Below are 18,177 nucleotides of genomic sequence, written 5' to 3'. Positions count from 1 at the left end.
CGCAAATGGAAAGAGATCGAGTTAGTGAACTTTAAGAAGGACATTGATTCGGAAGTCAACGAGCTCAATGTTAGTGCGCTTGTATCGCGCTATGATTGTGTCCTGCGTACTATCTTGGACAAGCATGCCCCACTTCATCAGAAGGTTCTGGTCGTGCGTCCTGGGGTGCCATGATTTAATGAAGATCTTAAACGTTTAAAGACCAAGCGTCGAAATTCAGAGAGGACGACGAGGAGAAGTACCCCGACCTCTGCGTATCGAAGAGTTTGTAACGAGTACTGTTCACTTCTCAAAGACGCCAAGAGAGAGCATGACGGTGACCTACCTGATTCAAGACTGCGCGAGGGGATTTCAGGAAGCTTTTTCAGGTGATGAACTCTAGCTCTTCGTAAAGACAGGTCTGATAATCTTCTGCCTCCTTACATCTGTCCACGACAGCTAGCTGATGATGTTGGTGAATACTTGTTGATGTTGGCAAAATTGCTCTCATCAGGGAGGGCATTTGGAGTTGTATCCTTTCTATCATTTCTGTTCCAGCACCTGTGGTCAAAGCTTTAGTGTTTTTCTTCTGTTTCTAAATTAAAGCTGAAGTGCATGACATCATTATTTTATCATCCAACGCCAGTTGTCAACTAGATCCGATTCCTACTTGGTTGGTGAAAAGTTTTTGTGGATAAGCTAGGGCCAGTCATTAACAAGATGATCAACTCGTCTCCGAACAGTGGATGTGTTCCGAACATCTGGAATATGGATTGCGCTTATCGTACCGCTCCTAAGAAGTTGGGATTGGAACTAGTGCATGAGAACTTCTGCCCAGTTAGTAATATGGCTCTTGTTTCTAAAATAGCTGAAAAGACTGTCATTCGACAGCTTCTTGGTCACTGCTCTGAGCATTGCGCCCCAACCTACCAATCATTCACCGTATCGTCAACATTTACTCGACAGAGACTGCCCTACTCAGGGTTCAGAACAATATCCTTCTAAGTATGGATACGCAAGAAGTCACCTTGTCCTTCTGGACTTAAGTGCGGCATTCGACGCTATCGACCACAACGTACATCATTGGCTGACTTATTGGAGAGTAACTTTGGCGCTACTAATCACGCTCTTTCCTTGCTTAAGTCCTTCTTGTTTGTGAGGAAACAAAGCGTGGTCATCGAGCAGCAACAGTCCCGCTACAGTCAAGGAAGCTGTCATGGGACCTATACTTTTCACAATGTGCGCATCTCGCCTGTTCCATGTTGCGAAAAAACATCTTCCAACCTTCCAAGGATATGCGGATGATACACAGCTGTACTTATCGTTTCGCCCTGGATCGATCGACTGCGTCCCAATAACAAGTTGTTCGAGCGATGGAGTATTGTATCTCTGACATTCGGAGTTGGATGACTCCGTCACCAGCTCATGGTGAATGACAGCAAGACAGAGTTTCTAATTATTGGATCCCGTCAACAGATGGCCAAGGTTAACATCAATAACATCAATAACATCCATGTTTTTAAATATCAATGTTCTTAAGAACATTATTTGTGTTTCTTTTTGTGATTATGTTGAAGTAAATCACTTTAGAATATGTTATAATGTAAGTGTCATATACGTTATCAACTGATTATTATTACATGAATTTATTTGAATTTATTGTACTATTAATTTATTGTACTGTCAGGCATTATTTTGAATTTTTATTGCATCTATTTTGTACCTTTAATTTATTTGAATTAATTGCTTTTAATTTGCCTTTAATTTGTTTGAATAGTTTGAATTGAATTGAATTGAATTTATTGCATTAATTTTAACTTATTTATTTTTACTGAATTTGTACTTTGAATTTATTACTCTTTGAATTACTTTGAATTTAGTATTCATTACAATTTATCCATTATCGTACTTTGACTGAATTTTAATGAATTTGTTGCGTTTTAAATTTTATTGAATTTATTGCACTTTGAATTTATTTGAATTCATTTCATTATGAATATAATTTATTTTTTCCCTGTGCTTCTTGTATGTTTTAATGTTTTCAGGTAACTAACAACGATGCCGATAAATAGATGTTCAGGTACATATTGATTTGTCACTTGATCATTTTTGATTGTTTACACTTATTTCAATAAAGTTAGTCACCTGAAAAGCTACTAAGCTGAGACCGACAAGGATTATGGGTAGATACATTTTACATGTTCCAACTGCTTGATAACTGTTGATGGACTTGAGATCTTCTACCAGTTACAGTCTCACCTCCTCTGAGCATCCTCAACTGCTGCAGTTTTTGTCAAAAGCTTTACTTGTTGGATATGAAATATTTCCCATGATTCTCAGCGATCACGGCTTTCTAGGTTTTTTGGTGACTAACTTTATTGAAATAAGTATATTTACATTTGTTCTTACTTTTATTAGAAATTAAAGATTTGGCTAAAGTATTCAATACTAAGATACTCAATTTTTTTCTTTTACAGATCTGAAAAAATGTAGTTTATTTGATGGCATATTGCTTCTATTATTGATGTGTGTCAACAGAGGTAGGTAACATTTAAAGTGCACTCAGCCCCTGATACAATACTTTTAGCATTGATTCACATCAAATGAATAGTTGAATGGTGAAGTATTTCTTTATTTGAATGTTGCGCATTTAATTAAGTTATAAGGGTTCATACTTCCAATATGTTACTTACTGTGACGTCACCCCAGACTTCATTAGATATATCAATTTTGACTGGTTCGCATAAAGTATTTTAAAAGCATCATCATCATAATCAAGGTTTACACAATGTTTATTGCAAATTCGATGTCTCATGATGGACAAGTATTAAAAATTGAGACAAATCTATATATATATATACTCAGAAGCCTGGGATGACGTAAGTAAGTAAGTAAAAAGCGTTTTCACGTGACGTCACAGCTACTAAGACGATGTACTTTCTATCCTCGGGAAGTTGAACTCTATTTTTTTGCAAAAACTACGCATAAAGTTTCTATTGTTTGGTATACCAATGCGGCTGGCTTCTCATGTGAGTGAAAACGATCTATAAACCCTCATAACTTAAAGACGCAATATTCAAATGAAGAAATATTTCTGACACCATTCAACTATTCACTTTATGTAGAATCAATACTGAAAGTATTGTATCAGGGGTTAGGTGCACTTTAACCATTTTGTTGATATGGGGTGTGTTTTAGTTATTGCTGTTTATTATCATAGTAACGTTTTGAGCTTTGTATTTAACAATTTCTTTTATTTTTAGGATATGAACTGATATTGCTGAGTGGATGTATTCAACTCTTTCTGCAGTCCATTCCTGGAATTAAATGTAAGTCAATCATTTCAATCACGTTAGGGAGTTTTTTGCTTGACAAGTTTTAATTGAAGTAGGGAATAGAAAACATTAGGGGATAGATCATTAGATAATTGAGTGGGGGTTGGAGGACAATATGTTGCATGATTTTTTTTTGCAACAACCTCTGCACGCGATGTGTTTGCTCGAAATTTCTTTACTCAAAGAAGTAAGAAAGTGCTTGCTCGATATTTTTTGGGGGATTTAGCAAATTTAATTATCTAATGGTCCGTCCATGACAAAGAACCTATGTAAGGGTTGCCAAAGCACTTGGTGGACAGGGGTGGATCCAGGAATTTCAGAAGGGGGGTGACTATTACGAAGGTTCTACCAGGGACTCAAGAAAAAGGGGGTGAATGTTACTAACAATATACTGAGAAATTTGAGCAAAAGAGGGGTGACTAGTCACCTATATTACCACCCCTGGATCCGTCCCTGATGGAGGACATGGGAGTTTTCCCTTCAGTGAAAGGGGAAGGAGATAGTACTATCTATACCAACCAAGGCCCTGATGCTCCTAATGAAAGCCTAAAGTTTACTTCCATTTATTCCGCAAATCTTGGTATTTCAGGACGCCTTGTATAATAGAACAAGCTGGAGTCAATCCCACTGACATGGAACATTAATATACCCACCTAATGGTTCCAGTATTAGAGACAATAAACTTTACATGTGTACCAGAACTGACATTTCTCACAACGTTTATTCACCTTTATGGTTCCTGTCTGGTCATCGAGTCTGCAAAGGGTTCAAGTGAAGTCATTTGGTGAGTCTGTTCTGATTTGTTGTTATTGATGCTGTTTCGGCCTTCATTTAATTGGCTTCAATTTGGATTACCATTTGGCTTTATTCGATGCGACAATTAACTTTCTTTACGAAGTGACTTTGTTAACTTGGCGGCTTTATTTTGATTGGCATTGATTGGTTTTATTGGATGCGATTCAGTTTTTTACTATGATCTTTTCTCGTGTTACTTTGAGAAGTTTTCGTGATATTTATGCTTTTTAAGATACGATTCGACGTATTAACTACAGAGACCGATTTCGGATATCTCCAGTGATATTAGTAAGTTTGATAAGATGCCAGTTGTTTTTAGATTTCATTTTATCTGGGGATCTTTCGGATATCCCCAATCAGTCTAACCTAGGATTATAAATGTAGGTTTGCTTTTTGTCGGGAGATCTTTCGGATATCTCCAAAATATAATAGGTTTTGTTTTACTTTTTCCATTTTGGTATCGATTTGTTTCGGCTGATTTTCGGTAGCATGTTTATTTAGTGGTTTAGAGAGGTTAGACAGCTTAGAATGATTGTAATCAGGCAGTTGCTAGTTCCCTAAGGTTTGGTGGCTTCCCTTTCTTAGGTTTGGATTTATTGTGGGTTATGTTTTTAGAAATATCATAATTTTATTGAATAAAAATGAAATAAATAAAGACAGCGTTTGCGCGCGCGCCTTCGAGTGTGTGTGTCGGTTAGTTGTGGAGTAACCCCTACCTTGCCGCTGTTAGTTGGTACCGCTTGTATTCAGCTAATGGTGATGATCCCCTGAAAACTTAGCGTTTGGTTCTCAAGGCGGTCTACAGGACCTTGCCTATAAATTCTAGTATGGCTTGTGATTTGTCGGCTTCACAACACCCCAATTGGACACCCCTCTGTTGGTTTATGCAGAGTGGGAAAACCCGCTACGATGAACGGTAGCCTCCACGTGGCGTAGCGGGGAAGTAACTGTCATGACAACCAGTAAGCGTGTCGTCAATTGGCTTTTTCTTTTTTGTTGTTTCCAATTAGTTTTAAGCGAAGGAAACTAAATTAAGGTAAAATTCATTGTCTTGAACTAAATTCAACGGCTGAAACCATAGTAAAGGGTCCATTATGGCTGTCTTTTAATGACCTGTTTTACTGGTACTTGTATGGCAGTTATTACGAATAACCGTTCACCTTTTGAGTAGAAGCTAGTGTGTTATATATCCTTATTTAGTTATACCAAGAGCTTCGCGAAATCAAAGAAGTCTGCACGTTTCCATCATTTTTTATGTACTGTTTCAGTTTCACGTCATCAAGTTTTGATAGTTTTTTGAATAAAATATTGAACACACACACTAATTTTTCTAAGGCCCTGGAAACGAGGTTGTTTCATCAACGTTTTCTGTGATTCCGAGGCTAACCCCATTACATTTTTTATATTATATATTGGAAACAAATAGCCTCGAGTATAGTTTAATGCCTTTTCCAAATATAGTGATCAAGCCAAAACGTTTACAATATCGAATTATCATGAAAATTTATTACCGGTGCTTATTATCTCTTTCGTCTAAAATTTAGTGTTCGGCGAAGACAGAGCAGAAAAACAACAAGGCTGCTACTTTCGCAATCAAATTTTTTTCTTTATCTCTCATTCATGCTAAAAAACGTTTAGTGTTTCATTCGTGTCTCTTGTGCTTTAAACTTTTCACAAAATTCTGCTAACCTCGAGCAATTCTACTTCAAGGTATTAGCGAAAAAGTTAGTTTTTGTGCTGATCAAAATATCATCTCTCCCAACGTTCAGGGCGTTATATCTCAAATACGCATTCCTTAAATTTCCCCAAATTTTGGTATTTTGTTAATCAGCCCCAAAAGAGTCTGCTTATGAAATATAAAGCTTATTAACACATAAACTTCGAAAGTTGAACCCGTTTTTCTGCCCTGTCGTGTTCGCATCGATTATTCTTCCTGGCTTTTTATGGGCTTTGAAATTCCAGCCCAAAAAACTCAGTGGTGTAAGAATGCACGCATAACTACTTGAGTCCGTGACAATGCGGTTGTAGTTATGAGGACTGGGTGTGATTCCCAGCTGAGGGGATGGTAAGAGGAATTTATATCAATTTTTATATTTGACGGTTATTTTGATAAATAGAAAATGTATTATATTGAAGTGGTAGGGTTGAATAACGCTTTCGCTTTTATTAAAACACTCAAGTTTCGAGTTCCAAAATACCGCTTTTTTTCTTGATTACAGACTCATTTACTAAATATTCACAAATACCAACGGTAAAGTAAAGAATGTACAACTTCAACAATACAAATACCTTGAAATTCCACGGAACTTCTTTAGAACACATAAATATCCTGCACAAATTTGAGGCTAAACCTGAGCAAATGAGTCTATAATCAAGGAACACAGCGGTAATATGGAACTCAAAACTACAGCATTCTCTCTCATATGCATAAAACAACGCTTTTATCTTTTCAGATAGCTTTTTTAAATTACCCAAAAACTGTGATAATAGCGTCTTAATAAGTAAGAAAAAAAGATGAAAATAATAGTCTTGCAGAATTTCGTAACACAATACCCCTCTTCGTGACATACTACGAGACTAGTAACGAATGCGGTCATCGGGGATTCCCCTGCCTCATTTCCATGCCTCATTTGAATTCGGTTGCCCATGCAGAACTTAAGAAGGATAAAAAATCTTGTCGTTTTATTATTTGTTCCTAGCTTTAACTGCTTAAATCACGTCTCAATTGTTTAGAGTCTTTTAAGAAATACCGAAGACCTTCACAACAAGTTTGTTGTAAAGTCGGTAACTGAAGACTGAGTCAAGACTGAGTGAGGTACTACATACATGCAGATCAGATTGGGTTTGTGCACGTAATAATGATCAGTTAAATATATGTATAGCATCTGGTAACTAGTTTTGTATCGAGATTTTTATGTTTATGATTATGCTTATGATCGTTTGAGAAAATAACTCGCCTTTCATCACAAATTATGAATAGCTTTTTCTCATATTTAATGTACGATGTCGCGGTAGCTGTGAAAAGCATCGATCTGATCAACGGAAATGATTCATTTGAACATCGAAAAAATCTTGAATTGATTTATTCTATCAGAATATATTTGTCTTATTGCTTTAATCTAGTGTTGAGAACCCCTTTGAGATCTTTTATACTGCAGTAAATAAATTTGATAACGATATTGAAACAATCGCTCAGCGGAACTGAGAATGAAAGCGAAAGCGAAAATGAAACTAAAACTAATGATCAACGCTTCAGTATTCTTTATTTATTTTTCTTTATATTTATGAAAAACTTTGAATTGTTAGTTACGTTTTCATTGAAACTGTGAAACGAATTGACAGACAAGAAAATTAAGTTGATTGGGCAGATGGATCGCTGCTGAGAGGAAGGAAGGGTCGTCTTTTATGACTGAAGGCTAATAATGCCTATATTTGAAATACGTACTCGATTAGTACATGTGTCTACTAATGTGATCGACACATATAGCAACATTTTAGAAACATATAAAATATTCAGTTCAGTGCAGCATTCAGGGCTCGATATTCCCTTAAGGAGCTCAGTTATTAATATTAAAATATTGTCATTCTGAAGATTTGATTTAAGAGGCTGTCTCTGTAAGAACCTCATAACCATTTTTGATGAAAAAATAGATTTCTTTCAAACTTTGTGTGTGAGTGTGCCCTTCCAAGGTTATTTCCAAAACACATTTTGTTTTGTGTCTCGGCGCTTTTTTGCAAAGTTTCAGGGGGGTCCCCTTGGGGGCCAAATTAGTGATTTTGACTACTTCTCATTCATGAAATTTGGGCGATGTTTAAAAATTCGTAATTCCATAACAAATCATCACAACACTAAATCCTTCCATATTATAGTAGATATATATCTTATGCAAAGATGAGTGGCCTTAAAGTTAAATATGAACTTATTTATATCTAGATATTTTAATTTTACCGACCATCGATAATCGACTTTGGCCAGTTGGCTAAAATATGGCTTAGGGAAAAAAATCAAAACTCAAAAGTTAGACTTCGTAGGACTATAATATTTGAGTACTGCAGAGATAAAAGGTAGTTCTTACAGAAATTAAAATAATATTTTGCGGCCAGCAGGTTTTGAGAAGTGAACAGGTCGACAAACTTTCAGTATTTTTGAGATTTAATGTGTTACGTCAAAAAGGTGCAAATAGTATTGAATGCGATTTATCTTTAAATGTATATAAATTCACTGCTTAAACTGGTCTAATATATTTTTAAAACATTTTAACCACACAAATTGTAAAAAACGGTTTTAGAAAACAGTATTGGAATCGAAAGACTGATATCACAACATGCCTTAACTGTAAGGTAAAATGCTGTATACTGTCATAAAATACAACGATAAGTTCACTCGAAATAAATAACTGTAAATTATTTGCACGATGAACAAATATCAATTGATAAGCAAATCACAAGATTATTTGTTCATATTTTGCCTACAACCAAAAAGAAATCCAAATAATCCAGATAAACATGCCTTTGAAAACGAGTAACCATCTGCAGTTCGATACAACTGTCATGTTGATACATTTAGGCCCAGAAGTATCCACTTTTGGTCTTCAATTTCGTCCTCATTTCTGCCTCAATGAAGTCTTTGAATATAGTAACATACTAAAATTTTATTCTTGTAACTTTATCGAGGATATTAGTTTTAAAAAACTGCCTCGTTATTTTCCTGAGTTCATCTAGTAGTTGCTCTTTTCTAGTAATCTAGTAGTGAAAGCCGCTGACCGGCGAAATAGATTCAGCTGTCACGCGTGGACCACAGGAAGCCCATTCTTTGTTTATTTGTTTTTATGTTGAATATGTTGAGTGTTTGTTTCATGCGGATAAAAATTTTGGAGAGTCTAGAGGGAAGGTAAATCTTGTAAAACTACTGGAATGTACAGATGATATTCAAGGTCATATTCTAAAGTACCATCTAAAGTACCATCTTTCACGAGAAAACTTGACAGAGTATCAACTTATCTTGGCTAGGTCAGGAAAATTTTAAGTTAATGACAATGATGTCTCTGGTTGGTAGATCTATCCAAAACATAAATATAGTATTAGGCAGTTCTGGCTTCGAGATAAAAACAAATAAACAAAGAATGGGCTTCCTGTGGTCCACGCGTGACAGCTGAATCTATTTCGCCGGTCAGCGGCTTTCACTACTAGATTACTAGAAAAGAGCAACTACTAGATGAACTCAGGAAAATAACGAGGCAGTTTTTTAAAACTAATATCCTCGATAAAGTTACAAGAATAAAATTTTAGTATGTTACTATATTCAAAGACTTCATTGAGGCAGAAATGAGGACGAAATTGAAGACCAAAAGTGGATACTTCTGGGCCTAAATGTATCAACATGACAGTTGTATCGAACTGCAGATGGTTACTCGTTTTCAAAGGCATGTTTATCTGGATTATTTGGATTTCTTTTTGGTTGTAGGCAAAATATGAACAAATAATCTTGTGATTTGCTTATCAATTGATATTTGTTCATCGTGCAAATAATTTACAGTTATTTATTTCGAGTGAACTTATCGTTGTATTTTATGACAGTATACAGCATTTTACCTTACAGTTAAGGCATGTTGTGATATCAGTCTTTCGATTCCAATACTGTTTTCTAAAACCGTTTTTTACAATTTGTGTGGTTAAAATGTTTTAAAAATATATTAGACCAGTTTAAGCAGTGAATTTATATACATTTAAAGATAAATCGCATTCAATACTATTTGCACCTTTTTGACGTAACACATTAAATCTCAAAAATACTGAAAGTTTGTCGACCTGTTCACTTCTCAAAACCTGCTGGCCGCAAAATATTATTTTAATTTCTGTAAGAACTACCTTTTATCTCTGCAGTACTCAAATATTATAGTCCTACGAAGTCTAACTTTTGAGTTTTGATTTTTTTCCCTAAGCCATATTTTAGCCAACTGGCCAAAGTCGATTATCGATGGTCGGTAAAATTAAAATATCTAGATATAAATAAGTTCATATTTAACTTTAAGGCCACTCATCTTTGCATAAGATATATATCTACTATAATATGGAAGGATTTAGTGTTGTGATGATTTGTTATGGAATTACGAATTTTTAAACATCGCCCAAATTTCATGAATGAGAAGTAGTCAAAATCACTAATTTGGCCCCCAAGGGGACCCCCCTGAAACTTTGCAAAAAAGCGCCGAGACACAAAACAAAATGTGTTTTGGAAATAACCTTGGAAGGGCACACTCACACACAAAGTTTGAAAGAAATCTATTTTTTCATCAAAAATGGTTTTGAGGTTCTTACAGAGACAGCCTCTTAACTTAACATCGATCGGTTCTGTAACATGTATTACTACCTGGTTTGAAACGTCGGTAAAACGTTTCCCATTCGACAAAAAGACGCAAGCAGTCGCGAGTTGACCAGTCTGCGTGACCATACCATACGCAGCTAAGTAACCCGAAGTTTTACATTATTTAAAAACGGGATAAACTTTATGTCAGTCATTTCGTATGTCAGCTAAATTTTTCGTTATTTATGAATTATATCCACGTAATTAAACCCGGCATAGTGTCTACTGCTCATTAATATGCAGTAGACAATATATTGGACCAGAAGCATGACCAAAGTCTGTTAACAGTGAACACTTTTGTAGGTTATTATTTCCTGACCTGTATTCGGTTTCAAACCAAATGAAGCATTGAGTTCAATATACACAGAGATCCGCTAAATTATTTCCTAACGGGGGGTGAGATCTGTAAAGAAACGCACGAGGGGAGGGGTGGTTTGCTAAATCGGCACGAGTAGATTATGAAAGGCCATAGAATTATTAAATTTGAATACCGATGGTCTGGCCCTGTTTTTAGTAAGTGTTCTTTTTTTCCAGAAGCCTTCAACATGGCTTTTTCATCTAATTTTCACACTGACACCGCTATCCCAGAAAACACAACCACCATTGAAGAACAAAGCGATAATCCAGAAAAAAATGCCCTGGCCGTCGATCTTGTGTCCATTGGCAGCAAAATGTTAAACTTTAGCAACAAAAATCAAACAGTGGACAACTTTGAAATCAAATGGCCCATGTATCATGAATTACTGACACAGTTTGCTTTAGATTGGGGATTTTTTGTCGATGTGGATCATCTTGATGAAAATGCTACATTAAAGATTGGAATCTTCGTCCCTAGTGAAGTACCCTACAGGTAAGAGTTCAGGGGAGGATCCAGAAATTTCACTAGAATGTGTATTCTTCAGGAAGTTCGATAAAAGCGAGGTGATGTAATAGAGGCTTTACAACGCCACGTGGTTAGATGGCAGAAGAATAAAATCCTTTCGTTCTCGGGATTGAATTCTTGTCATGTAAAATGATAGTATCGTTTCTGCCGTCTAACATGGCTGCTGTCACGTGATGGTGCAAAGCCTCTATTAGAGACTTCGTAGTTGTTAGTCCGGATCGTTGTTTAGAGGATTCGGGCAAGCCCCCTGAACCTTCCCCCTAATAGATCCAGCCCTGTTGATGATTCTATTAGAAGGAAGGAAGAAAAGCGCAAAGGAAGTTGAAGGAATAAAGGAAGGGGGCAGACTAGTATAGAATGCAAAATTACCAAAATCTTTATTTTTCAGGGCGTGTAATATAGTATGGGATCATGAAGTTGATCCAAGAAAACTTAGAGGGACGATTTGGTAAGTGTTTGTGACCTTCACTGCACTTCACTTCACTTCACTTCACTTCACCTCACCTCACCTCACCTCACCTCACCTCACCTCACCTCACCTCACCTCATCTCACCTCACCTCACCTCACCTCACCTCACCTCACCTCACCTCACCTCACCTCACCTCACCTCACCTCACCTCACCTCACCTCACCTCACCTCACCTCACCTCACCTCACCTCACCTCACCTCACTTCACTTCACTTCACTTCACTTTACTTTACTTTATTACTTTACTTTACCTTACTTGGTCATAAGTTACCCTCCTCTGCAGGTGTCTCTTAAGGCTTGTCCCAAGTCGACCTCTCTTTACGAGCGAACAGAGCAACCAACAAAAGAATCAAAGTGTCTCTCTCTTTCTGGGGTTTCTTGTTCATACTTGAGTGGCTATGTGTGATGTGGAGGTATGTGGCTGGGGAAGCTGAGAGGTAGCTAGGCTTCTCCTTCCACTTTATCACATAGGGATCCCAAGCGCCAAAGAAAATAAACAAAGATAGATGCATGTGGATGAGGCTAGTTATAAGTGTTTAACAGTAAAAGTATTTTGTTTATTTTATTCCTGCTTCAAAACCTGGAAGATAGCTTGTCATTTAGAACTTTCGCATGGGATATCACGTAGGAGAGTCTCTTTATTAGTACAATGTTAAAACTCCTTTGGAACTACCAAAAGATTAGTAAAAAGTAGCATAACAAAAAAGGTAGCGAAAAGAATTCTGGAAGTTTCTAATCTCCAGAGATTGGAATTGTCTTGTTTTGTACACCAGATCGAGCTTCTTTGACGTCACATGAAAGGGGTCTATAACTTCATCATACTGGAGGTAGTTTGGCAGAGCTTAAACAAATTTATTATCACCATGCAATCTCTTGTGTGGATCCCCTACATTCTGTCTCACATTTCCGGTCTTTTCATGTTAAATTTTTTTTTAGGTACTGGAACTTGATAAATGTGCGCAAAAGGGACATCTGCATGATGAGCTCTCCCACTACAGTACGGCAGAATTACGGCAACAGAAGTGAAGTCCACATCGGATCTTCTGTTGGAGTGTACAAAGATTCCAACGGATCTCTTCACTTTGTGGTCGATAACAAGGATCTTGGAGTTGCGGTTGAAAAAATACCACGCCGTTTCTTTTATGGTTGGATAAGGATTGGAAACCATGGAATTGTCAGGATAACTCATCGAATCGACCTCTCATTTGGTAAATATGTACACGAATTTAATAGAAGCCAATGATAATAAGGTTGATAACTATGCCAATATGTTTTGAATTGTCTCATGAGTTCATCACTTAAAATCAGAGTAAACAACTTACCGTAAACCTCCGAAAATAATGCCTAGGCCTATATTTGTTCATTGTATCTTTTGGATGAGCTTTTTTCCAAAAGGGCTTATTTTGGAGGGAGCTTTTTTTGAAGTTAAATTTGTGTCCAAAAAATACCGTATCAGCATTATGAACTTAATGTACATAAACCAGTCTAGCTGGCTAGCAAGCTAGCAATATTCGGTTCTGATATTATATTGGGTCCATAAGGAAAACTATAAGAACTACAAAATGGCAAAACTTGGGAGCACTATAAATAGCCCCATGGGATTGAAAATGGGAGGGCTTCTTATAGAAAGAGTTTTTAAGGTGGTTGCCCACTTTTGAACGTTCGATTTGAGCCCACGATGTGCGCGCGCTCAAAAACCGCTGAAAAATCAACAAGATTTTATTGAAGAACCATACGCGTTTTGAGCTTCAACAGAGCAAAACCCTCAAATTTTGCACGGGACTCTCTATTTTTTAATACCTCATGATCATTCGAAAAAACTCCTAAAAATCTAGGTTATATAAACATTTTAGGAAAAGTTCAAATCAGTAACACATGAAAAAATAGATTTTTGTAGGGATTTTTGTTCGACTTTATGAGATTTTTTAAGAGCACCGAAACAACAAAATATGACAAATCAATCTCTTTGCCTTTTTGTCGAAAATATCCATGTATTATTGTAGAATGATTGACTAGCTTTCATTCGTGCAATCATATAGTCTGCAAATAACTATTATCTTTAGATTAGAATCTTAATTTTTTTCTAATCACTTCCGGTGGCGCAATTTTTACTCCAAAAGCTCGTGCGTAGGCTTCCATTAAATGCTGATTATCTCAAAAACGAGCTCGGGACACCCTATTTTTCTTTCCAGATTTGGAATCAGCATTAATTTTCAATTTGGAAAATCGAAGTTTAAAAAAAATTAGTTTAAATCAATTTCCAAAAGTAGGCAGTCACTTTAAATTTCAAATTTAGAGGGCTTCATTTTGGTAGGGCATAAATTTGGGAGGGGGGGGGGGGGGGGGCTAATTTTCGGGAGAGAAGGCTTGTTTTCGAAAGTTTACGGTGTAAAACCTGCGAATTGAAACAAAGCAATTTAATCAATCAACCAAATGAACGAATACATAAACAAGCTGAACTGAAAACTAAAGCATATTTATTTTAATAGATAACGTCATTTAACCACGGTTAAAAAATGTCATCTTATACATTATATATATATCTATGATTCCGATTTTGATTTGAAAATTATCAACAATCACAACGATCGATCAATAAAACAAATATAAGCTTATCTAGATTTTGTGTTGAAAGCCACTTCTGTTTTCGTCGTTTGTCTCGAGCAGGAAATTACAGTCGACATGTTTTGAGCAAAGGACTTAATCCAAGAAAAGAAATACAATCACAAAACCCTCCTAAAACCAGCAAACAGAAGGAATCTTCTACAGAAGCAAAAAAAGGAAAGAAAAAAGTGAAAGAAAAAAAAGGAAAGGAAAAGGTTGGAGGACATCAGTCATCTCAAAATGGTACTGAAATAACTACTTTATGATTACAATATAATCTATATTTAAATTACATGCAAAAAAAAAAAAAAAAAAAAAAAAAAAAAAGAAAAAAAAAGAAAACTTCTATCGACGTGACGAAGAATAGCTGTAGACTTTTGCTTTCATGCACAGTTCACCTGCCATCAACATTTACCTTTGGCTGGCGTTACGTGGAGGCTGGCTGTCATTAATATCAACTTAATATCTTCGCTTCACTCTTCCACACTGTTGTACAGGTTGTGCCCCTTGATCATCCCGTTATATTACGTTTTGTTCGGTTAAGGCAAGGGGAGTTCATGTTCAATTTTTGAAAGTTTGGTAATGGTTATATTGAAGCTCTGGGAATGGTTATATAATGATATGTTGGTATTTGTATTAAGATCAGCAAGCAAGAGTCGAAGCTGTCACGCACACAGAGGAAAGAGCTGGACAGTCCAGTAAGTTCTCTCGTTTCTTTTAATTTAGTCAGTCATGCAGTCGATCGTTTGGCCTTTTCTTGATTTGGGTATTTTAGAGTGGATCAACAGGACTGAATTGTTTAGCGGGGAGAGGGGGGGGGGGGGGGGGGGGTTTGGCGGCCAATGTGTCTCGCGTCTCGCGTTGCAGCGCGCAATCGCTGCAGCCGACAATGTCGGGACATTGCCGAGTGTATGTAACGCCCATCTCGCAACGTTTCTCGCAATGCATGCATGATTTGTTATGATATGATAGGCAATAATTTTTAATCGCGCATGAATTAGTGATTAACTTTCTACACCATTGCGCGGTCAGAACGTTATGCAAATGCATAACGAGACAAGTTGAAAGGATCATTTCTTAGAGTAAAAAACCTTAAGAAATATTTCTAGCTTTGATAATGGCTCTGTTCGTATTTTGAGAGAGACCACCCCTAAAATTCGCCACTGTAGTCTTTAATGACCGTCATATATGTTCTTATAGAACCTTTATATGTGTACCGTATGACCAAAAAACCGCGTGGACATTGCCTCATCATCAGCAATTCCAAGTTTTACGACAATTCACGTAATCGTGAAGGAGCAGATGCCGATGAAAAAGCGTTGAAATCTTTTTTTCAGGAGTTACATTTTACAGTAACAATCAAGAAGAACTTGACGGCGGAAGAGATGGGGAGACAGCTTTATGATTTCTCAAGAAAGGACCACGAAGAATTCGATGCTTTTGTCTGTGTCATCATGACCCATGGAACAGATAACAACATCCTTCTTGGTGTTGATGATCGAAAGACTAACCTTGAAGATCTCATGACTGCAGTCAAACCAACAAACTGCCGGTCGCTTCAGGGAAAGCCAAAGTTCTTCATTGTACAAGCATGTCGGGGAGATTCTCGAGAAGAAGTTGCCGGCTCCTACTGCCCCAGGACCAGCTTTGCAACTAAATCTTCATCTTATAGAAGCCATTGTGATACCGATGATATCGATATCGATGGCCTCGCGAGTCTCACCACAGACTCGACTTTACCTCGTTCAATGTGTCCTATTGAGGGAGACTTTCTTTTGGCGTTTGCGACGACACCTGGTTATGTGGCGTTGAGAGATCCAAAGACAGGCTCTATCTTTGTGCAAGTACGTAAATATGTGCGAAAGTATTAGCCGCTTCGGAGTTGTAGAAATGCATTGCATCATGAAGCTGTTTTGAGGGGCGCTTCATCAGACAGTTTACATTTTATGCATCAAGGAACGAAATAATTCTGAAAATTATGACGACAATTAATGTTTCCTATCACTGTCAGCAAGCGAAAAAGACCGACGCCATATAAATAAAAAAGCGTCCCCTAAGACAGCCCATGACGCAACGCGTTCTGCAAATTCGGCTAATGCCCCACCCCTCCCCGTTTGAAGAAAACTGGAATTCAAGCAGTTAATACATGGTTGATATACCGGGTATCAATTTCTATCGTTGCAGGTTCTGGTTGATGTCTTCAGAAAGAATCACAACCACTACCATGTTCTCGATCTCCTTGTAGAGGTAAACAGACAAGTCGCTGTACAAGTGGAAACCCTATCAAACGGCATGTACTGGCAAATTCCCGCTCCTTCTTTCACTCTCAGAGGAGTATTTTACCTTCGAGAAAATGAACAATTTCCTGCTTACTAAAATTATTGGAGTTGTTGCTGTTAAAATTGCTAAACTGTTGAAGTACGCGTTAAATCTCCCGTATACCCTTGCGCTGTTAAAGTCGCGTTTAATTCCCGGTCTCGCCGGCTTTACCTCTACGCTCTGTCCCGGGGGTCGGGGATTTCAGTTGATTAGTCCATAAAAGCAGTTTTCGTCTACCTGTGAAAACGTCGGTACCGCCTTGCCACGACCACCTGATATTTTCTAGAATTTTGATTGGAGGAATTTTTTCCTCGCGCAGTGTGATTGGTCTGGCAGTGCCATGACCTTGGCGTTACCGTGTCCGCGCCGTGTTCGTGCTGACGTGTTTTGGGCATTTGATTGGATTGAGAGTAAATTCTCAGTCGTGCAATGTGATTTGGATGGCGTATGCCTTGTCCTGTCGGCATGTCCGTGATCGTGACGTGAACCAGCTTTTCACAGTCATACGAATACTGCTCTAAGATATCGAACCGTAACTTGGCGTTCTTTCTTAGGGAAGGTCTGAGTATGAAACTGATTGCAAATAATATTAATGCTAATAGACCTTTTTAGCTCGGGCGTAGTAATTCATTCTCGAATTCAGGAGGCTCACCACTCCATGACTCCAATAAGCCTTTTCATAGTTTAAGAATCGATTCCACTGCGCATGCGATTTTATCCCAAATTTCTCACCTTCTTTTGTCTAAACCTTTTTTTGTTCTTAATTAAACAAAAGAAGGTAAGAAATTCGGGATAAAATCGCATGCGCAGTGGAATCGATTCTTAAACTATGAAAAGGCTTATTGAGCTCGAATAGAATTTGGTTAGCAAGAATTAAAAGAAACAAACTCTAATGCGCATTTATAGATTAACACGTTAAACAGTCTAATAGAGGTTTTGCACATTACGTGATGGCAGCCATGACATAAGGCACAAAACGTCTTTTCCCCCTTGGGAAACTGAATTTTTTCTCGTGTAAATCAGATTAGACCAGATTGAATTGTTCCTGCCTCCTGTAATGGCTGCCATCACGTGATGGTGTAAAGCGCGCCTCAATACTCCAAGTTTCGAGTTCTCGGTTATTGGTCTCAGGTGATTGTAAATATAGAATCAGAAATAAATTAATTTATGAAAATCAGACATACATTTGTTTAAAAGATTCAGAGTGCAAATGTCCATGAAACACTCTTGTATATAGAATTAGGTATATAGAAATTTAGAAATAATCGGATACAATATTTTCAAAATATTATTAGAATTTACATTATATTTTTTAGGAATAAATCAAAATATACAGAGTTAATTTTATTATGATGTTTTTCATGGATTTAGTGTTAGTCTGTAATGACAAATGAATTGATAACATTTAAGAAAATATTTAAAAAGCC

General features: G+C 37.1%; 1 protein-coding gene across 4 annotated transcripts; it reads left to right on the top strand.

Moving 5' to 3' along the window:
• Positions 1 to 6,745: 6,745 nt before the first annotated feature.
• On the top strand, positions 6,746 to 17,924 carry LOC116289374 (uncharacterized). 4 transcript variants are annotated; one of them, XM_089032348.1, is made up of 8 exons: positions 6,746 to 6,924; positions 11,011 to 11,323; positions 11,745 to 11,804; positions 12,764 to 13,035; positions 14,495 to 14,674; positions 15,073 to 15,129; positions 15,632 to 16,275; positions 16,616 to 17,924. In XM_089032348.1, the coding sequence occupies exons 2-8, from the start codon at positions 11,019 to 11,021 to the stop codon at positions 16,805 to 16,807; spliced, it is 1,710 nt and encodes a 569-aa protein (XP_088888474.1). In that variant the 5' UTR covers positions 6,746 to 6,924; positions 11,011 to 11,018; the 3' UTR covers positions 16,808 to 17,924. The 4 variants fall into 4 exon arrangements, with proteins under 4 accessions (XP_088888474.1, XP_088888473.1, XP_088888472.1 ...); XM_089032347.1 differs by having other exon boundaries at positions 11,008 to 11,323; XM_089032346.1 differs by having other exon boundaries at positions 6,746 to 6,951.
• Positions 17,925 to 18,177: the final 253 nt, after the last annotated feature.

This window comes from Actinia tenebrosa, unplaced genomic scaffold, assembly GCF_029948245.1.
Source record: "Actinia tenebrosa isolate PJP-AT-01 unplaced genomic scaffold, QUT_ActTen_1.0 PGA_scaffold1__47_contigs__length_23844297, whole genome shotgun sequence".
Lineage (NCBI taxonomy): Eukaryota > Metazoa > Cnidaria > Anthozoa > Actiniaria > Actiniidae > Actinia > Actinia tenebrosa.
Note: the sequence above shows the minus strand (reverse complement) of the source record. Positions and strands in the feature narration are given on the sequence as shown.